Source organism: Sciurus vulgaris (assembly GCF_902686455.1).
Source record: "Sciurus vulgaris genome assembly, chromosome: 1".
NCBI classification, from domain to species: domain Eukaryota; kingdom Metazoa; phylum Chordata; class Mammalia; order Rodentia; family Sciuridae; genus Sciurus; species Sciurus vulgaris.
The window spans coordinates 176764221-176786603 of record NC_136461.1 but is presented as its reverse complement, the minus strand read 5'-3'; the positions used below and the strand labels follow the sequence as shown (position 1 = coordinate 176786603).

Here is a 22383-nt window from a genome sequence, read left to right as displayed (position 1 = left end):
TTTGCTGGAAGGGTTTGTGGGATAAGGTAAAAGTAGACAGTAACTCACAAATGAGATACTTAAGAAACTTCAGAATTCAAACCTCAATGTTACTTTCAGTTGCCATTTGAATGGATTCTTAGAATTTCCGAACTAGGCCTACAAGGTGGTAAGTCTCTACTCAGCAGGCCAAAGCAGGAGGATCACAAGTTGAGGCTGGCCTGTCTCAAAATAAAAATAAAAATAAAAAGGGCTGAAGAAGTAACTCAGTGGTAAATTCCCCCTGCATTTGATCCCCAGTGTCTGTCTGTCTGTCTGTCTGTCTGTCTGTCTGTCTGTCTGTCTGTCTCTCTCTCTCCCTCTCTCCCTCTCTGACTCACACACACACACACACACACACACCCCACAATTTCAGAACTAGAAAAACATTTTAGAAAATGGGCCCTGGGTTTGTAAAAATAAAAAAGATTTTGATTAAAAAAAAAAAGAAAGAAAGAAAATGGTCCCTGGGCACCGAATTGGAGGTTTTTTGTTTGTTTGTTTGTACTTTTTTTTTTTTGACAAATATATTTGCAAAGCAATCTTTCATTTTACAAGTAAAAAACAACAACAACAACAAACAACTGAAAATAAAGTAGCTAGAAGACTTCCCTTATGCCACACGAGCTACTAATGGCTTGACTATAACCAAGACCCATAATTTCCTGAACTTACAGTGGTGGTTCTAATATTAACAGCGTATTGAAATCATCTGGGGAGCTTCAAAAACTACTAATGTCTGGTGTCTCACCCCCAGAGATGCTGACTTAATTGTTCTTGGGTGTGACTGAAATGGGAAAATTTAAGAACACCCCAGGTGTTTCTAACACACAGCAAGGTTGAGATACATTGATAATTTCTCATTTATGCTCTTGGAAAAAGACTCATGACACCTTCCACTATAGCCTTTCTCCCCCATCCTTTCACTGTTCCCTCCCAATTAATCCAATCCTTTCTCTGGTATTGCCACATTCCCACAATTACTGAAGTTCAAATGCCCCAAAAGGAGGAGCTGTGTGAATTGCAGCCCTCGAGCAGTGGGTGGAGGAGTAAAGGAGGAGAGAGGGGAGAAAACCTGCAAGGCAGCAGCTACCAAGTCCTGCAGGCCTGGTGACAAAGGGACAGTGGACTTCAAAGCCTAATGCACCAAGGCGCCTACACCATTCCCACCACAGCCACATACCCCGATTCAAGTTTATTCCGCATATGCTAGAAGTCTGAAGGCTACCTTGGGGCATCAGGCAGCAGAAGCTAACAGACCTGAGTCCCTGAGATTGCAAATGATTCAAATGACCCGTGGAGCTGAAAACCACCCATTGCCGTGCTGAGACCTTGAAGCCAAACCCTGAAGGAACCGTTTCACCACCCAGTCGCTCTCTTAGCCTTGGGAGTCTTTTCATTCAACTTAGATGTGTACAAATGAGTGTTTGACCTCTGTCCGAGCTGGGCGGTGGTAAAAATGCAAATTTAAAAAAATTAACCTTTCCTTCAGTGAAAGGTGATCGATATAATGAGAAAAGATTGGTTCAGAAAACCAAAACCTTGTACTGGGCTTCATGTCCACACGGGTCAACACCGCCGGTGACTCTCTTTAACAGCGGGATCCTCCTCGGTGGACCAACTTCTCCCAGATCTCGCGAGAGGTCCTGACCCCGCCTCCTGGAGAATACACCAATCAGTACGGCCCATTGAAATCCCCGCCAGGCTGATTCCCAGGTTGCCCTCCTTTCAGCAATGCCCAGGTGCGGGAGGGATGCATCGTCCAGTGGTCATCCCCCATAACCCAAGAGGGGCAGGCTTTTCCACGTGTCCGATTCTGCTCGTAATGTGTTATGCTAGATCTGACAGCGCAGTAGCTTGGGTTTTCCGAAGGCATCGAGGCACCAATTATGTATACTCACCATTTTCCTGCACAGGTGTTCACCAGCGAAATTCTGCTTTTCACTTCAAATCATGGTAATCCAAAAGTTGAACACTAAAATGATATCTAGACTCTGTGGCTTCATCCGATCATTTCTGGCGCATGCATTCCGTAATGTATTGAAGAAGATAAATCGGTATTCTTTACGCCAATAACTTGAGCAACACTTTTGTTACACATTATTTTTGTAGCATATTCTAGGACTGTAGTGGAAAGCACTTTGAAACAACTACCGATTAAAGGTTTGCTTTGCTTTATCTTTTATCCTCCCCCACCTCGTGGTGGTGGTGGTGGTACTGGAGATGGAACCCAGAAATACTCTAACACTGAATTACATCCTCAACCCCCTTTATTTTTATTCTGATATATAACCTCACTAACTTGCCGAGTCTGGCCTGAAACTTGCTATGCTCCTGCCTCAGCCTCCCAAGTATCTGGAATTATAGGCTTGTGCCAGCACGCTCAGATCCTATTAAAATTTTTAATTAGAAGTGTGAGCTAGTTAGCAATCGAATTGCTTCACCAATTGCTTTAGGGGACTGGCGACACAGCCCATTCATTTCATAAACATTATTTGAGACAGGCATCTTATGTGATTAGTTCTGGGGTAGTGGACGCAGGCAAATAAAGTTCTGAACCTCCATGAACTTACAGGCCAGAAGAAGAGAAATTTCTGGATTTATACAGATGGCTGAGTTGTGTGGTATATGCTACTGGAGAAAGAAGTACAATTAAGTGACTTCTAAGATTCTCTGTCACATCAACGGTGTCACTAAAGCTGGGGAAAACAAAACTTCCTGGTTTAACATGTCCTAATACATCTTTGTCTAAAACTGTCCACATTACACTGGGGCTTGGCCCCTGTGGGTTAGGAACCTATTGAAGGAAGCAGGAAGCCAAGATGAAAAGAAATTGCAGAAAAAGGAAGTCCATAGCCTGTTTGTAATGGTGAGGAAGATGGCATTTGAAATGGGGATAACTTTGGGTTAAACTCATTAGGGCTGGATTATGTGTTTGATAGAACAAGCGGTATTTTGGGAGGATGGGTGTAGAGGAATTCAATTTGCTTTTTTCCTTTTTTTTTTTAAATCTCGGTGAAGAAATTTGAGCTAAAAACTTGATTTTGAAGCACTTCATTAATTCATGCAAAGTTCCTTTATTTACTTCTTTTCCCTTTTTACCTGCAAACTCTAATTATATTGCTTTTTCCATCATCACATTTATTCTAATGTACTTAATATATCTTCAGTTGGGCATGGTGGTGCACACCTATAATCCCATAATTCTATAATCAGGAAGTTGAGTCAAAAGAATTCCAAGTTCAAGGCTAGCCTCCACAACTTAGCAGGGCTCTAAGCAACTCAGTGAGACCCTGTCTCAGAACTTAAAAAAATAAAAAGCACTGGGAATATGGCTCAGAAGCAAAGCACCTCTGGGTTCAATCCCCACTACCAAAAAGAAAAAAACTGTGCAGGAATCAATTATCTGACTTACAAAGTCAAAAGATGAAACATAAATGTATTCTCTAGGAAGTCTTTGATAAATCCAGCATTACAAATGCAAAATACTTCCTGCATATACTTTTTTTGCACAATCAGTCTTTGTTACCAGTCTCCATGCTTGGTTAGTTTGTGCTGACTTGGTCTAAAACATTGGACTTAGCAGTGGTCAGTCTTCACCATGGCCTGGTAGTGGTTGGCAAAGAAGTGAAGTTTCAAGTCCAAAGTGTCCTGCACAGCAGAAGCCTGGCGTCACCAGAGGAGCTGTGCCTCCTTCCTTATCTTCAGTAGGCATTCTTGGGTTAGGGAACTGGGTAGAATATTAAATTGACAAAAATAACGATGAACATTTGGAGAGTAATTTGGACCTGATACTCAAGAAGTGTAATTCTCAAAGTAGCAACTTAGGGATCACCTAGGACTCTGTGAGGTACAAATACAGAATCTCAGGGCCTGACTCAGATGTACAGAATCAGAATCTATTTTTAGCAAGGTGTTCCAGGGGTTCTATACACATTATAGTTTTAAAAACACATCTTCAGTCTTTGCCAAACATTTTTCACATGGATTGTCTTATTTAAAGTCTTTCCAACATCCCTTATTTCCTTGAGTATAATTATAATGTAACTTCCATGATACCACAGAGAAAACTGAGGCGGAGCAGGTTAAAGTGACTGGCCTGACAGAGCCCAGAAGAACCAGGCACAAAAAGATTTTCAGAGCTCGGGACTCTGGGTGCCACACCTTGTCGGCTCAAAGCTCCTCTCCGTGTCTGCAGCACTCTCTGCTTCCTTCCTGGGCAATGAGACCCCACAGCCAGAAATTCACCATGTCTATTCTCAAGATCCATGCCAGGGAGATCTTTGACTCTCCTGGGAATCCCACTGTTGAGGTTGATCTCTGCACCTCAAAAGGTCTCTTTAGAGCTGCTGTGCCCAGTGGGGCCTCAACCAGTATCTACGAGGCCCTAGAGCTCCGGGACAATGATAAAACTCACTACGTGGGGAAGGGTGTCTCAAAGGCTGTTGAGCACATCAACAAAACTATTGTACTTGCCCTGGTTAGCAAGCAACTGAATGTTGTAGAGCAGGAGAAGACTGACAAACTGATGATTGAGATGGATGGAACAGAAAATAAATCTAAGTTTGGTGCAAATGCTATCCTGGGGTGTCCCTTGCTGTCTGCAAAACTGGCACTGTGGAGAAGGGGGTGCCCCTGTACTGCCACATCGCCAACTTGGCTGGCAACTCTGAAGTCATCCTGCCAGTTCCGGCGTTCACTGTGATCAACGGCGGGTCTCATGCTGGTAACAAGCTGGCCATGCAGGAGTTCATGATTCTCCCAGTGGGAGCTTCCAGCTTCAAGGAGGCCATGCGCATCGGAGCAGAGGTCTACCACAACCTGAAGAGCGTCATCAAGGAGAAATACAGGAAAGACGCCACCAATGTGGGCGATGAGGGTGGGTTTGCCCCTAACATCCTGGAGAATAAAGAAGCCCTGAAACTGCTGAAGAACGCCATTGGGAAGGCTGGCTACACCGACAAGGTTGTCGGCACAGACGTGACCGCCTCCGAGTTCTTCAGATCTGGGAAGTATGACCTGGATTTCAAGTCTCCTGATGATGCCAGCAGGTGCATCACTCCTGACCAGCTGCCGACCTGTACAAGTCCTTCATCAGCGACTACCCGGTGGTGTCTATTGAAGATCCCTTCGACCAGGATGACTGGGAAGCTTGGCCGAAGTTCACAAGTAGCACCGGCATCCAGGTGGTAGGGGATGATCTCACTGTGACCAACCCCAAGCGCATTGTCAAGGTCGTGGGGGAGAAGTTCTGCAACTGCCTCCTGCTCAAAGTCAACCAGATTGGCTCAGTGACTGAGTCCCTTCAGGAGTACACGCTGGCCCAGTCCAATGGCTGGGGCATCATGGTGTCTCATCACTCTGGGGAGACTGAGGACACCTTCATTGTCGACCTGGTGTTGGTACTCTGCACTGGGCAGATCAAGACTGGTGCACCTTGCCGATCTGAGCACTTGGCCAAGTACAACCAGCTCCTCAGAATCGAGGAGGAACTGGGTGACAAGGAGAAGTTTGCTGGTAGGAACTTCAGAAACCCTCTGGCCAAGTAAGCTATGGGCAGGCGAGCCTGCGCCCACAGTCACCGGCTGGTGACTAGATCCTTCCCCTGACACTAGCATGTGTGCACAGTTCAAGCCCCTGACCAGTGCTCTCCGGGGCCTTTGGTAGTTAGCTCCCCTCTCCTGTCACTGCTTCCTTAGAACTCCTGCAGAAGCCGAGGGTGACCACTTGGAACCCTGTTGGAAACCCAAGCTCTGTAATCATGTGACTGGCCTGAATTGTCATTCTCAGCTCGCTTCACACCAAGTGTCCAGAGCTCTGTGTGCCTTCAGTGTGATCTCCAGTGTGGCCACGGGCAGAGTCCCCAGTGGTTTCATGTGCAAAATAAAAAGCCTCAGTAACCCACGGGAAAAAAAAAAATTTCAGGCTCTGCAAATGTCTCAAGGTCATATTTTGTTTAATGAACTGTTCTCCATGCCCCATTTTCCCTCATTCCAATAGGAAAACACCAGGAAGAGTTCATTATTGCACTCTTGAATGCATCAAACGTCCATTGGAGGAAAGGCTTCCAATTCTTGTGGTTTTGGTGATGCTGGGTGCAAACTGCCTGCTTCAGCCTCAGTCCTTTTCCTCTGCTTTCAATGCAAGTTCAAGTTAGGAAGGTGCTATTTTCTGAAAGTTTTTGTACCCAAAATTTGTATGTTGAAGTCCTAACCTTACCTGAGGTGATAGTGTGAGGTGGGGCATTTCCAGAGGTGATTAGGGGTCATGAGGGCTTGTTTACTCCTTCTACCATTTAAGGACAGAGTGAAAAAGTGCCATCCTTAAAAAGTAGGCCATCCTCAGACACTGAATCTGCTGGCACCTTGATCTTGATCATCCCAGCCCCCAGAACTATGAGAAGTTTCTGTTGTTTATAAGTTATCCAGTTTGTTATGGCAACCCCAAGGGACTAAGACAGTGAACAGCCAGGTCTTCATTGAGTTTGTGGTGGGAGGAGATACTAGCGGGTCACCTCTTTTGAATGAAGTTTACCTAGTTCCATTTTTCTTCTTAAAAGTTTAAGCAAGGATGCTTAACTGGGAGTTCCCCAGACCAAGGCATCTGTGGATAGACTACAGCGGGGGCCTGGGAAACTGGAGAGGAAAAAAATTAACATCTTTATTTTCACTAAACTTTAAACAAACAGCATTTTCTTCACTATAATGATAGGAAACAAACACAGTAGCATTGGTGGGTAGGACCTGACTTTGTCACTAATGGAAATCACAGATATCCCCATATTTGTATTACAACTGTTGCACACCTCTAAATCTCATTTATGCTCTTCACAACCTTAACATGCTAGATCTTGTTATTAAATGTTTTAATAAAGGAGCACTGTAGTGTTAAGAGTACCATTTCATTTTTTTATATTTCATAACTGCATATCATTAAAATGGTTTCCTTGTTAATCTTATGAATTAAGAACTTAAAATATTATTCTGAGAAGGGATTTATTAAAACTTATTAAACTTTTAGTTATAGATGGTCTTTCATTTTACTTATTTTTATGTGGTGCTGAGGATCGAACCCAGTGCCTCACACATGCTAGGCAAGCGCTCTGCCACTGAGCTACAGCCCCAGGCCCCCTTATTAAACTTTTAAAACACCATTTCACATGGTGGCACATGCCTGTAATCCCAGCAACTTGGGAGTCTGAGGCAGAAGGATTGCAAATTCAAGGCCAGCCTGGGCAAATAATAAAAAAATAAAAAGGGCTGGGAATGTAGGTCAATGGTAGAGCACCCCTGGGTTCAATACCTCCTATAACAAAAATCAAACAAAAGGATAATTTCAGATTCTGGAAACTTCAGCACATCTTCCAGTCTGTTTTTGGTTGTTTGGGGTTGGAGTGGTTCATCCTCCATATTCATTTTATGTGTTATCAGTAACAACATAGCACTTAAAACCGAAATGGCCTGCATGCTTTCTTCAGGAGTGAAAGGATTTCCTGAGCAGACTACACTCTACACTCCTATAACCAGGTTTGGAGGAGTGTGGCCTAGAGGACCTCAAAGGAGAATGTGCCTGATCCTTGCCCTCCATGCTCAGCTCACCCTTCTACAGTCTTATGTCTTAATCTTGATCTGAGTCCCCAAAGGAGACAGAGGCTTTGAAATGAAATACCCCACATAGGCATTGTGGTGCACATTTGGAATCTCAGCCATTGGGGAAAATGAAGCAGGAGGATCATAAATCCAAGGCCGGCCTGGACAACTTAGTGAGATTTTGTCTCAAAATAAAATTAAAAGGGCTGAGGATATAGCTCAGTGGTAAAGCACTTGCCTAGCATGCACAAGGCCCTGGGTCTGATTTTCAGTACCAAAAAAACAAAAAACCCACCCAAAAAAGGAATACCACTCCCTTTATACCCATATTAGGCAAAAATAACAGGATTCTGAACAAGTAAATGTAATGAGAACTACTTAGAGAAAATGACAGTTCATGCTTTTAAGCTAGCCCTAGGAATTCTACCTTCATAATTATTGATGTGTAGAGAGAGAGTCATGATAAAGTTTTTCTAAAAAAGCAAACTGGCCTGGAGGTATAGAGCTCAGTGGTAGAGCTCTTGCCTAGCATACTTAAAGTCCTGGGTTTAATCCGTAGCAACACACACACAAAGGCAGATTACAAAATAGCAATTTTTGCAATGCAAAGTTTTATAGTATATATAAGGAGGAAAGTGAATCTGAAAATACGCACATCAAAATGTTAATAATGGTTAATACTGAGTAGCAGGCTTTACAGGGCATTTTAAAATTTTGCATTACTTTTTCTTTTTTCTGATGTACATGTTTCATGTTTGTTTAAAAATATAAGGCAATACAGTTGTTTCATTTTGTAAAACTCAAAATATTAAATAACATTTTACTGCTACTTAGAACCTTGCAGAACTACTTAACTACTTCACTGGCTTCTCATCTTTTGGGGAGATAAAAAGTGCAGAATGAAGAGTGGAGGAATTTAGTTTCTTCACCAAAACAAAACAACAACAACAAATGATAACGTAAAGTGTTATAACATGGACTTTATGGAGTGGGTCACATTAAGGCCTCCATGTTCTTTGTGAGACAATCAATAACCAGTGGATAGCAGGCCTCCATCAAGATGAGCTCCCTCCTTCTGATTACAAGTTCATTTCCCTCTGAGGGCTCACTAGTGCTTGAGGATGGTGTGGGAGATTTTCCTTCCAGATCTCCACACTGCATTTCTCTAAGTTATAATTTTTTTTTCTTTTCTGTTCAATTTTTCTTCCTTTTCTACTTTATCCGTTTTTCTAGTCCTCCTTTCTGGGTATTGCCTCCAGATGTTTTAGATAATTTACTCTAAAAAATGAGTATTTCGAAAACTGTGTCTCCAGAGCCAAAACAAACATATACCCAGTGTTTCAGTTATCTCTTGCAGAATAGCCTGCTGCCCAGCCTCCCACCCTGGGCCACTTCTGCAGACAAAAACTGGGCGGAAGTAGTAGGAAATGCCTCCTGGGTTGCTGTTCTATCTATTGTCCATGATTCTGTGGGTCAGAGCCTGCAAGGAATGGCTCATCTCTGCTCCATGTAGCATCAGATGGGCCTGTGTGACAGTTGCAGGGTCTCAAGTGGCCTTTCTCACACATGTAGAATCTTGGTACTGGCTGTTGGTCAGGGTGCCCTGATTTCCTCCATATGGCTACTCCCCTTCCAAATAGTCTCTCATTATTCTACAGGTTAGCCTGAGTTCCTCTGCCCAGTGGCTGGTTCCAAAGGGGGCAAAAACAAAACCTTCAAAGTCCTAATGCTAGGCTGGCAAGTCCCACAGCACCACCCTGGATTCTACTGGTCAAAGCAAGTCACACTCAGAATCAAGGGGTGGGGAAACAGACTTCCCCTCTTGTTGCAGAAATAGCAAAGGTTATGCAGGCAGGAGGGGTTGCTGTGGACATCTTTAGAAATAATTCATCAACAAACAGAGTTCAAGATTTAAAAAACTTTGTCAATGATCTTAAAAACCATGGTAATGATGATAATATTCACCAGTGGAAGGGGGTGTTTTTCTGAATCAGCCCTAATTTGCCTCTCCTCTCCAGAAAGTACTGATCAACTGATAGGAAGTTCTTGCTGTGTTACCCTTTGCCAATATTTGTCCCGGTGCCTATTCTCTTCAGTCTCCCTCTTCCTCCATGTGCAGTTCCCCAGATGTCCACCCTCACTCCTCTGCTTTTCTCTGGTTCTTTCCTTTTCCTGGAGGATTTCATCTGCTCCCTGGCTTCAACTACCACTATACCCTGAAGACTCCCGCATTTTATTCTCCAGCTCACATCTCTCTCTCCTGGGCTCCAGGCCTGAAACTGAAATTGCCTCCTATACATCTCTCTGTGGATGTCCCACAGATAACCCGGCTTTTCCTGTCCTAAACCTATTTGGCATTTTCTTCTCCACCAAAAGCTACTACAGTTCTGTGACTTTCTCAGACAATGGTGTCCTGTTTCATCTAGTGAACCAAGTATGAAACCTAGCAGTATTCTTCAATATTCTCCTCTTCCTCATGCCCCAATCCAGCTACCAGGTCCTGCCTGCTCCTGACATCTCTGTCCCAGCCTCTCCATGCCTGCTACCATTTTCTTAGTTCAGGCATCATCTTTGCTGCCTACATTACTATAAAAGCCTTGTCACTAGTCTTAGGCCCCCACCCCTCAGCTCCATTCTTCATACTGGGCCACAATGAGCTTCCTATGCCATCATCCCTTGCTCACACTTGTCAGTCTGTCCCCAGAGTCCCTGGGATAAAAGCTCTACATTAAAAAAAGAAAAAAGAAAAAAAAATAGTCGACATTCCTATAGCATACAAAGGCCCCTTATATTCTGGGCTGCTTTCCTTAAAGACTAAGCTCTTCAGCCTGCCTCTCAAATTGTAATCCAGAAAAGTCAGAGCATCCTGAATGTTCTCTACTCTCCACCTTCAATCAACTCTCCCAGGTTAGAGATCAACTGGGGGGGAGCTGGGCACTGTGGTGCACGCCTGTCATCCCAGCACCTCAGGAGGCTGAGGCAGGAGGATCACAAGTTCAGAGCCAACCTCAGCAACACAGTGAAGCCCTGAGCAACTCAGCAAGACCCTGTCTCTAAATAAAATATAAAAGAGGGCTGGGGATGTGGCTCAGTGGTTAAGCACCCTGGGTTCAATCCCTGGTACCAAAAAAAAGAAAAAAAGAAAAAAAGAAAAGAAAAGAAAGAAAGAAAGAGATCAACTGGGGAAGTCTTCCCTGGTCCTTCCTAGGCCCTCCCAGGAGCCCCTGTGTACACCCCTAGCTTAGCATTTACTAAACTCCACAGTATAGGCTGGATCAGTTATTTACTTCCCATTACATTGGAGGTTCTTTCAACACAGGAATTGTGTTTTTTTATGATTGTTCTTCAGTGTTCAGCTACTACCTGGCATATGGTGGGGCAATAAATGAATGAATGGCGACAGGACCCATTGACTATGAGGAGGAAGGAGAAGTTGGCTGGTGGGTACAATGTCTTCTAACTTCCATAATGGAACTGGGACCTTTACAGGCCAGCCCCCTTCCCACTTCCTTCATTATTCTGATTGAAGGAGAAATCAGCACCATCAACAGCCAGAGCCAGCATCTATCTGAGGTATGGCTCACTATAATTGCCCAAGGACTGCCTACCTGCCTACCTGCCTACCTTTCTTTCTTTCCTTCTGGTGTTGGGGATGGAACCCAGGGGTGCTAGACAATATGCTAGGCAAGTGCTCTACCACTGAGATATAACCCAGGTCTTTTAAATTTTGAGACAAAGTCTCACTTTGTTGCCCAGGCAGGCCTCAAACTTTCCATCTTCCTGCTGGGGTCTCCTGAGTAGCTGACACTATAGGCACCTACCATTGCACCCTGCTCCTAAGGACTTTCTTTTAATCATGCCCAAGATGATGATTTTCCAGGCCTGCCTGCAATGACACAAGCTAATGGCAAGGCATAAAAGGACCTGTATTTCTGCGCCCATGTCTGCCCACATTCTGTCTCTGACCCCAGGGGGTCTTCACAGACAAACTACAATTTTATTTTCTCCATTGAAAGAAATATTGAGCTGTGCATGGTGGTGCACAGACTATAATCCCAGGACTCCAGAAGCTGAGCCAGGAGGACCCGAGTTCAGACCAGTCTTATCAAATTAACAAGGCCCTCAGCAATTTAAGTGAGCCCTGTCTTAAATTAAAAAAAATAAAAAGGATAGAGGATATAACTCAGTGGTAAAGCACCCCTGGGTTAAATCCCAAAAAGAAAAGAAAGAAAGAAAATAAAAAAGTTGAGTGCCTACTGTAAAACAAGCATTGGATCAGAAAGATGATTATGACATAGCCATCATGGAGAAGGAGTTCAAACTTGGGTGGCGTGTGCAGCGTGCAGAGTTGTAAAGCAAGCCCTGCAATAATACATGATGTGATGAGTGCTTTGCTTCCATCATAAGGTGTGGACAAAGTACTACAGGAGCAGAAGAGAATCACACTTTCAGCTTGGAGTTATTAAGGAAGACTTCAACAGGGTAGCAAGGCAGTGAAGACCAGGAAGGCAAAGGAGCCCTTTAAGTATAAGAATGATAAACCCAAGCTAGGTGCAGTGGTGCTTGCCTACACTGAAATTCCAGCAACTTGGGAGGCTGAGGCAGGAGGATTGCAGGTTCAAGGCCAGCCTGGGCAACTTAGCGAGATCCTGTCTCAGAGAATAAAAAAGGTTGGGGATGTAGTTCAGTGGTAGAACACCCCTGGGTTCAATTTTCAGTACCACATACACACACAAAAAGACAAAAATGACATTTCTTGTGGAATCTTCTGAGACACTATGCCCTCCCCTTGTACTCTGAAGAAAACCAATGCCTCATACTGTCCAATCAATTCTCAGTATTCTGGCTCCTCCTGCCTCACTAAGCAACCTTGTTCCCTGCTCTACCCAGCGTCTTCCTTACCACCAGCTACACTGCCTCTACAGGGCTTGCTCCTTCCTGCTATGTACTTTAGCTGTTTGCTCTACCCACTAGCACTTTCTCTGCGTCTTTCATAGTGTCATTAGATTTTCAGCTTAAAACTCTCCTCCTCAAGGTTGGATTGTTAGAACACACATTCCCATCACAACCAAGAAAAAAAAAAAAAAATCTCAGAGCTAGCTTCTTCTTATCTCCCACTACCCAGGAATGACCATATCACTGTTATATTCTATGTACCACCGGGAACTTCCTTACCTGCATTAGGGATACTTCTGTGTATGTATATATATAAACAAACACACAGACACATATGTTGTCTAATTGTCTTTGTCTCCCCATCCAAGCTTCTTTAAAATAGGAACCTGACTTGTCTGCTTCACTGCTTTGTCTTAGTGTCTAGAACACATAGTAGATGCTCAACAAATATTTGTTGAATGGAATGGATTAATGAACAAAGGCATGAGCAATGCAATGTTTATCTCATAGAGATGTGAAAATGTACCATATGGTAGAGAAACAAGCGTTGCAGGCTGTGGCTGTGGATAAGGGAAGGTCTGGGTGGAAGATGACATTGGAAGGATTAGGAGAGTGCTTGGGGACAGACTGATAGCTCAGAATGGGATGGCCCTTTATCTGCAGTCTATGGGAGTCAAGGATCATTTTTAAATAGGAAGTGTCATCATTGGATATGACTTAATAAAGCCATTCTCAGTAAGGACTTAGGGCACTGGAAAAACAGCTGGTATGTGGGTGGAGGTTGGGAGGGGGGACTTCAGATCGTTTAATCCAAGCAAGAACTGAAGACAGACTGACCTAAAACAATATTGAAGGGTAGAAATAGTAAGAAAAGAGACACTTCTATGGCAAAGCTGCAGAGACCTGGGTACTAACTGGATCCAGGGCTTTGAGGGAGGAAGGTGAATGTTGGATGGTTGAGAAGGAACCCACGCAGGTGTAGAAACAGCAATTTTAGTTTTGGTGATAGTGGGTTTGAGGTGCCTGGGGGACGGCTTTCTCTGAATATCTAGGAATTGTGCCACTACCACCCTGTTCCTCCTACCCCTTTCTCTTTTCTTTCCGGTTTTGAATCACTCCCACAAGTCATGAATGCTCTGTGCTGCTCAGAATGCTGGGACACCATGCCGGCAGGCCCCACATTCCTGAGGAAGGCACCAGGTTTAGGCCTGGAGGGTCTGGCTGTGACCACCCCAGGGAGGCAGCTCCCTGACAGGAAGGAAGGCTGGCCTGCTGGCTGGGCACACACAGGAGGTTCCTCTGCTGCAGCAGGTGCCCAGGCCAGCTGCTCCAGCCCCTCAGGCTCAGATCAACAGGATGGGACAGCCCAAGCGGAAGGAAGCCTGCAGGGAGGGACACCCCTGCCGACAGAAGCAGGGGCATGGGGTGGAGGGAGGCAGGAAGAGCTGCCTGGGCTGCTGAGCTGGCACTCCTCCAGCAGATCAGGAGAGGGGATGACACTCAGTTCTCATCTTCCTCAGGGATCCTCTCTGGCCCTGGCCTATGGTATTATTACTATCATTACTACTGTTGCTAGCTAGGGCCTTAGGCATACCAGAAGGAGTCATTGGAAGCTGTACATAGATTTATCAGTTTCTAAAAAAAATTAATTCCATTCTATGCTCATCCGAGGTTACTGAGAAAGGATACTTGCGTTATTAGCCTTTCAATTACTCAGAGAAATTAGACAGCTAGCAGGAAGGGCAACGAATCCCGACTCAAAATCGGCCTGTTCAGAGGAGAAGATAAACCTCCGGTTTGCTTTAAGCCGGGTTATCACTGCCCTGCTCTCCAACAGCTGCTGTGAACCCGCACAAATGGTCAAAGGCGGGGGGTTGGGGGGTGAATAAGGAACCAAAGCCGAGCCATGGATGTCTAACCCGGACCGGCTGCAACACACAGGCGATTTTTCTTTCTGAAACCTAGCCTGCCTCTGACAGGCTGGGGGGTAAGATTAGGGTGGGGGTGGGGGCGGTGTGTCTTGGACCTGGCCAGGAATTCCACCTCCAGGCGCCCCCAGGCTGGAGGCTGCAGACTCCTCCTCACCCTATCCCCACAAAGCGGTTTTCAGGCAGGGCGTTTCCGAAGGCCCCGGTGTGGGGTGTGGGGTGTGGGGGTGGGGTGAAGGTCTACCTTTGAAACAGCTTGTAGACTGTAATTTAAACTTCGACTACACCGAAACCAAACTCGATTCCGCAAGCCGAGTGTCCGCGCCAGAGAAAGATAAAAAACTCAGGTCTACGGCTCCGGGCTACGCCTCTGGCCCTGTTGCCGGGGCTTCCTGCAGTCCTCAAGCCAGCCTCCCGGTCGCTCAGGAGGAGGGATGGGCGGGGCGGGCAAGGGCTGGCACTGTTGCCGGCGCCGCAGATGGGGAGGGCGAGCCTGTGCCGGCTGCCGGGTGTGGGCGGGGGGTGCGTGAGCAGGTGTCTGTTCGGCTACAGGGCTCCCCGCCAGCACCCAGCCCTGGTGCTCCCCACGGCTTAGCGAGGCAAAACCTAGCAAATGCTCCAGATATACAGCTCAGTTGGCCACTGGGCTCCCCTTTCTCGCAAGACACGCAAGAGGACGGCACTTCCAATGCAAATATCTTGGCTCCGGCCCCTTGGCTTCCAGCCGCTGCCTCCCCCGCCCGCTCGGCGCCCCGCCCACTCCGTGGCGGGCTGAGACCCGGCCGGCGCGAAGGGGACGGGGCGGAGCGGGCATCCCTTCCCACCCTCCCGACGTGGGCCCGGCCCTCCGCAGTGCCTGGGCGCGCCGCCGCGCCTCCCCGTTAGGCCCCCACCCGCACCAACTCTCTCCCCCAAGCTGGGGAGGAAGACAAGCTGTCGGGGTGTAGATGGGGCGAGGGGCGTCACTGAGTCAGGTGGCCACGGGAGTTCCCCAGGGCTGAGCCGAGGGAACACGCTGCCGGGGGTTGTGTACACGCTCCACTGACATAGCTTCACGCTGCCGGGCAGCCGCTGATCACGCGTGGCCCCGGAAGCCCATTGGCCGGTGCCTCACACACCTTTGCTGCTGATTGGCCACCCGCAGGCTCCGCCCCCGCCCCCGCCCGCGGCGCGGGGTGGCCGGAGAGGCTACCTGAATGGGGAGGGGGCAGACGGCGCGGAGCGCAGCGGCGGGAGCGACGTCGAGTGTCTCTGTGCGCCCGTCTGTGGCCAGGCAGCCAGCAGCCCAGCCTCCAGTCACCTCGCCGCCTGCGTTCAGGCAGCCAACCATGCTCAACTTCGGCGCTTCTCTCCAGCAGGCTGCGGTAAGTCACCTGGGGATGCCCCTGTCCTTCCCTTCCTTGCGGTGTCTAGGGGCCAGCGGGGTGCGAACCCCTAGCCCCTGACATCAGCCACGCCTGAAAACCTGGACTGCAGCGGAGTCTTGGGGAAGGGAATTTCCTGCTTGCAGGCTGTGGGCATTAGCGAGGGTATGTAAGCTGCAGAGAGGGTCGGAAGATGCGACTGGGACCTGGAGACCGGGAAGAGGGATTATGCTCCTAGATGTACTGAGGAGGAGTAGGGGCAGCTCCACAGGGAGACCTAAGGAGGCTGGCGAACAGGAGGATTACTGAGGGGCGAGGAATGGTGGGGAAGGGTCTGCTGCCCTGGCACCGAGATTTGGGGAAAATGTGAAGGGAATTGGAGAGAGGGAAGGGGGGCACCCTGCACCTGGCACTAGGGAGAGATGCCCCTGTCTGCACCAGGAGTGCGACCCAGGGTGGGAAACGGCTGCGCGCAGTCTTTCGAGGGGCTGGTGTCCAGAGGAGCAGCAAGAGGCTGCTCATCGTAGGGGGTCTGAACGAAGGCTTGCAGGACGGAGACTGCCAGCTGAGGACCCCAGGAGCGGGCTGCTCAACAGATAGCCCGGGGCTGGGGGAAGGGGTGCCTGGCATCGGCGTGGGGGATGCCACACAGAGCCTGTGGTCGCCTAGGGGGACGAGGAGACCCCGCGGACGTCGAGAGGGACTCCCATCCCCGGCGAAGACAGGTGGCCGCCTTCTGACGACTCCTTGGAGGGGGCAGGGAGCTGCCTCCGGGGCCGAAGGGGGGAGAACGGGCTCCAGCAGCTGGGCGGGAAGGTGGGCGGGGGAGCCGGGGCTGCGAGACACGGGGGCCGCGTGTCAAGGCGGGAGCTGCGGCCGTGGGGGCTGAGCGTCTGGAGCCAGGGCCTGTGGGAGCTGCACGTCTGAGAACTCGCGGTGGCGGGCGAAGGCTGCCGGAAACCGCGGGGAGGGGGCGCCGCGTCTGCGGGGAGAGACGGGGTGGTCTGAGGTCCCGCGGGCCGCGTGGGCGGGAAGCGCCGAGGGCTCCGCCGGGTCCCCCGGGGCTGCGGACGAGAGGAGGGCGGTGGCCCGGCTTCCGCGGGGACCCAGCGCCTCCTTCCGCAGCCGAGGCGGAGGCCGGGGGTGGGCCGGGAGTTGGTGAGCCCGGGGAGCTCCTCGTCCCCGAGTGACCCAGCCCCGGCCCCCGCCAGGGGCGGGAGCGAGGCTCGGCCTCGCTGTCTGTTCCTAAGGGAACGGCGGCTCGGGAGAGCTGGAAGGGGCGGGCGCCTCCAGAGCCGGCGCCGCCCCGCCCCTCCCTTCCCTCTTCCCTCCCTCCTCCCCTCTCCGCCTCTCTCCTTCGCTCGCCGCGACCAGGCGCGCACTGTCGGGCGGTTGGCGGCTGCACCCACAGCCCCTCCCCGCCGGCGCAAGGGCGGGGGCCCCGGCTCAGGAAGTAGGGGAAAGGTGACGGCGCGGCAATTCCCAGTTCACGTTTCCTGAGCCGCCGCGAGCAGCCGCTGATCACGCTTTGTTCACATGCCTCGCCCCCTCCTCCCCCACGCCCCCACCCTGGGCCTCCCAGCCAATCCCGGCGCGGGCCGCCGGCCGGCTGGCCAATGGCGGGGGCAGGGGCGCAGGGACGTGCGCGCGGTGAGGAATGTTCCCAGTGACTCACCCGGCAGCCTCGCTGAGGTTGGGGCGGCCCCATCGGTCGGTCCCCGCCAGCGAGGATCTCCCCCGCTGCCCGCCTCCGCCCCCGGTCTGCCTCCCTCATCCGAGCCTCCGCCCGCGCTTCCCTTTCCTGCCTCTCGCCCCACTCCCTTTCCTCCCCTCCGGTTGCCTTCCTAGCTCTTACCGGCTCACGCTCTCCTTCCTCCTACTTGCCTATCTTTTTTCCTGTCTCTGCATTGGTGTCTTGGAGAAGGCTGTTTTACACGTACATGCTCTGCCCATTACAGCCTACATAAATGCAAGCTCGATTATGCAATTTCATTGTTAAGTGATACTTCAAGAGCAATGGCTCGTTTTCTTAGGATATCAGTATGAAGGGATCATACATTTTAAAAAACAAGCTTTGAGAATAATACCTGATTATCCAGTTTTTAGTATTGCGTTTGCTGGTCATGATTTTTTTTCCCTAGCGAGCCATTGTATTAAAATATAGATCCAGTAAAAGGGAATACAGTCATAAAGAGGTTGAAACTTGACTAAAATTACGCTTGGAAAATTTCCCCACATATTTCACTTGATCTCTACCGTAGATAATCAAGTTTTCAAACACTTTTAGACTTCAAATAACGTTAACTTGGAAGAAACCCTGGTGATCCCTGATTAGGACAAACCCATAACAACAGGCCAGAGCTCTGTCCATTATACTTTATAATAAAGTTGGCTTTTATTTATTTATTTCCCCTGTTAGGAATTTATGCCTCACAAGCCTTGTGCATACTTTCAGTATTGAGAAGAAAGAACTTTTTGCAGAGACCTTCCTTAGTTGTCTGATCCTTGTTGCAGGTGACTACTCTACAAAAACTGTAAAATACTTTTTCTTCTAAACCAAGTGCTTCTCTTTTGAAACACAAAAGCATTGACAACTCTGGTCTTGGTCCCTACAATGGTAACATGGTATTCTTCTCTACCTTACAAGGATGTCGGTGTTGGTGCAAACTAAATGAGGGGAAGAATGAAAAAGATTTTATTACCATGACGTTTGGGTCACTTGACAAGTGTAGCCAAACGTTCTAAGTATTAGAGTAGGGATTAGGGAAAAAGAAAAAAAAAAATACATATATATATATGTGTGTTGTGTACATATATTTCAAACTCTAACTTGGAGTTGTGGAGTTGTAAATAAAAGTATTAGTATATCCCTTTGTGTTTCATTTGCAAGATAAAGTATGACTATAATCATATTCTTTTGTTTTTATAGGAGGAAAGAATGGAAATGGTTTCTGAAAGGTCAAAAGAGAGTATGTATTCCTGGAACAAAAATGCAGAGAAAAGTGATTTTGAAGCTGTAGAAGCACTTATGTCAATGAGCTGTAGTTGGAAGTCTGATTTTAAGAAATACCTTGAAAACAGACCTGTCACACCAGTATCTGATATGTCTGAGGAAGAGAATCTGCTTCCAGGGACACCTGATTTTCATACAATCCCGGCGTTTGTAAGTATTATGTTCTTAAGAGTGGTGTTAATTATAGAATTTCTTACCATTTACCTAATAAACTCTTAGTTTCTCACATCATTGCTTGTACATTTCTCTTTTAGTGTTTGACTCCACCTTATAGTCCCTCTGACTTTGAACCTTCTCAAGTGTCAAATCTGATGGCACCAGCGCCATCTACCGGACACTTCAAATCATTCTCAGATATTGCCAAGCCTCACAGTGCTACACCTTTCAAAGAGGAAGAAAAGAGTCCAGTGTCTGCCCCCAAACTCCCCAAAGCCCAAGCGACAAGTGTGATCCGTCATACAGCTGATGCCCAGCTGTGTAACCACCGATCCTGCCCTGTGAAAGCAGCTAGCATCCTCAACTATCAGGACAATTCTTTTCGGAGAAGAACCCACCTAAATGTTGAAACTGCAAGAAAAAACATACCCTGTGCAGCTGTGTCACCAAACAGATCCAAATGTGAGCGAAATGCAGTGGCAGATGTTGATGAGAAAGCAGGCACTGCACTTTATGACTTTTCTGTGCCTTCCTCAGAGACAGTCATCTGTAGGTCTCAGCCAGCCCCCACGTCCCCACAGCAGAAGTCTGTGTTGGTCTCTCCACCTGCAGTATCCACTGGGGGAGTGCCACCTATGCCAGTCATCTGTCAGATGGTTCCCCTGCCTGCAAGCAACCCTGTCATGACAACAGTTGTTCCCAGCACTCCACCCAGCCAGCCACCAGCTGTCTGCCCACCTGTGGTATTCATGGGTACTCAGGTGCCCAAAGGTGCTGTCATGTTTGTGGTACCCCAGCCTGTTGTGCAGAACCCAAAGCCTCCAGTGGTGAGCCCCAATGGCACCAGACTCTCTCCCATTGCCCCTGCTCCTGGCTTTTCCCCATCAGCAGCTAAAGTCACTTCTCAGATTGATTCATCCAGGATAAGAAGTCACATCTGTAGCCACCCAGGATGTGGCAAGACCTACTTTAAGAGTTCTCATCTAAAGGCCCACATGAGAACACATACAGGTAGGTACCAACCATTCGCTGTTTATGTCTTTAGGGTGAATGTGTAAATGAAGAGGTGTCCCCCAACACTGTGATTACAGATATAAACTGGGCATATTGAAGCCAGTTCAGTGGGTGGTATTTACTAGTGCAAGGTCCACTGAAAGACTTCCTTAGTGTTTTTTTTAATTCTCAAATGATGATTCTTTAAATATCCAAGTAGTTTCTTTAACAAAATACCTTTAAAACTGTTAAACCATATTTGAGGTCAGAAAACCTTTTTGGTTTCAGCTTTTATTGAGGGGAAATTTCATAAATGTGATGAGTGGAAATTGAAAATGGAGCAGTGCAATTCTTGTGTTCTGTAGTTTATTGACTTGACTTTTAATATTCTAAAAGTATCTCTTGCCTTTAGACATGGTTGAACATTAATTTATACAGATTTAATAAACATATAGGAAAAGTGACCTTGATTTCTTTGTCTCAGGGGAAAAGCCTTTCAGCTGTAGCTGGAAGGGTTGTGACAGGAGATTTGCACGTTCTGATGAACTGTCCAGACATCGGCGAACCCACACAGGGGAGAAGAAATTCGCCTGTCCCATGTGTGATCGGCGGTTCATGAGGAGTGACCATCTGACCAAGCATGCCCGGCGTCACCTGTCGGCCAAGAAGCTCCCAAATTGGCAAATGGAAGTGAGCAAGTTAAATGACATTGCTCTGCCTCCAACTCCTGCACCCACGCAGTGATAGACTGGAAGGAGAAGAATCAGAACTAACTTTGGTCACAGCCAAGAGCCAGTGGTGGTGTCCAAATGCTTCCACTGCAAGTCTGTGGCCCTCAAGTAGGGGCTGAAAGCAGAAGCCCCACAGCCTAAGGTGAAGGCCCAGCCTGGGTTAGATGACAAGAAGTGCTTTCAGCCACAGGCAGGTCACAGAACGGCAGGTTTCATTTCTTATAAGAGAGATGAGAGGGCTTTTATTCCTTTGAGTATTTTTTGAAGGTTTCAGATGAGGTCAACACAGGTAGCACAGATTTTGAATTTGTGTGCACATTTGTTACTTTATTTTTGCTGTTTATACTTGAGACCAACTTTTCAATGTGATTCTTCTAAAGCACTGGTTTCAAGAGTATAGAGACTGGAAATATTACGGTACAGAATGAAGATAGAGAATCAGTTTGTATTATTAGGTAAATACCGTCATCTTTTCTTAGAGTTATCTTGTTTGCTATTCCTAGTCTATCCAGTCAACTTTGTGGGTGTAGTTATTAAATATATTTAGAACTCTCATTTTTACACTATTGTTGATATTTGGGATTGAACAGCTGTACATTGCTAAAGAGGGCCCAAAGAATTGGAATCCTCATTAATTTAATTGCTTTGAAAAATAGCAACAATTTTTTTTTTTGCATTTTTTGTTTGAAAGTTTAACAAATGACTGTATTTAGGCATTTTATTATGTTTTGGAATTTAGTTTGCCTGCAGTTTCTTGTGTAGATTTGAAAACTGTATACCAACATGTTTTCTGTAGACTCTAAGATACACTGCACTTTGTTTAGAAAAAAAATTTGAAGTTGAAAATATATATTGTAAAGAAGGGATATCAAGAATTTTAGATAACTCCTTGAAAAAGATGACTTATGTCATCAGTGAAGAACCCTTATGAGAATACAGTATGCTTTATTGAATTAGAAAGCTAGTGATCATTATTCACACATGGACAAATGTCCTGTTAATTTATAGGAGTTTTGGGGGATGTGGAAATAGGTGGGTAGAAAAATTACTAGAAAATTCGCTTTTGTTAACAGTATTTCTGTTATATTCTGTTGTATAGTGGATGATATACACAGAAGTAAGTTTGAAATATAGTGGAAAATGTCATTGTTATCTTCCCATTTAAAATTGTCCTATATGTTGGGTATAGATTTCTGAAGCCTGGGACCCTTGGAAAACAGTTTTCTCATTAAAAAAAAAACCCCTCATGACAATTTGCACAATATTTCTTTTGTTGTACTTTATATCTTGTTTACAATAAATTTCCTTTGGTATATATAATTGGTTCATTGCATTTGTTAAAAACCATTCTTAACTCTTGCTTTGATATTAATCATACTATCTGAGGACTTCGGGTCTGAATTTCTCTCAGGGTCTCATTCAGTTGGAACTATAGGAGTATGTCTTTGACATGAATCAATTTAATATACAAAGTGAGGTTGGGTATCCATGTTGAACGAGGTTAGCCAGCCAGTTGTAAGAAACATTCTTGATTGGAGGTTGAAATTTACCCCCGGCTTTCAGCAACCTTTTCTAGTAGCATTTAAGGTAAAAGGAATGCCACCTGATGATTACAAGTAATGAGACTGCTATGGCAATTGGAAAGACTGGCCTGTTATTCCAAGAGTCTAGAAGTCAAACTCAGATAAGTAATAC

The 22383-nt window shown here is 46.9% G+C and overlaps 2 protein-coding genes across 2 annotated transcripts; both read left to right on the top strand.

Moving 5' to 3' along the window:
- Positions 1–4138: 4138 nt before the first annotated feature.
- On the top strand, positions 4139–5916 carry LOC306642230 (alpha-enolase-like). The gene is given in 3 exon segments (XM_079107846.1): positions 4139–4598; positions 4601–5089; positions 5092–5916. Coding segments are annotated over 3 exon segments (1323 nt in total). The 5' UTR covers positions 4139–4240; the 3' UTR covers positions 5568–5916.
- Positions 5917–15358: 9442 nt separating this feature from the next.
- On the top strand, positions 15359–21989 carry KLF10 (KLF transcription factor 10). Its single transcript, XM_079107270.1, has 4 exons — positions 15359–15795; positions 18725–18958; positions 19063–19975; positions 20442–21989. The coding sequence occupies exons 1-4, from the start codon at positions 15628–15630 to the stop codon at positions 20699–20701; spliced, it is 1575 nt and encodes a 524-aa protein (XP_078963396.1). The 5' UTR covers positions 15359–15627; the 3' UTR covers positions 20702–21989.
- The last annotated feature ends 394 nt before the right edge of the window (positions 21990–22383 follow it).

What these genes read in the sequence shown, in the direction of transcription:
- KLF10 (XM_079107270.1), top strand. Translation starts at nt 15,628, where the DNA reads ATGGGGAGGGGGCAGACGGCGCGGAGCGCAGCGGCGGGAGCGACGTCG. An exon ending in CTTCTCTCCAGCAGGCTGCG is followed by an intron (nt 15,796 to 18,724) that starts GTAAGTCACCTG and finishes TTGTTTTTATAG; the next exon opens with GAGGAAAGAATGGAAATGGT. An exon ending in TTCATACAATCCCGGCGTTT is followed by an intron (nt 18,959 to 19,062) that starts GTAAGTATTATG and finishes TTTCTCTTTTAG; the next exon opens with TGTTTGACTCCACCTTATAG.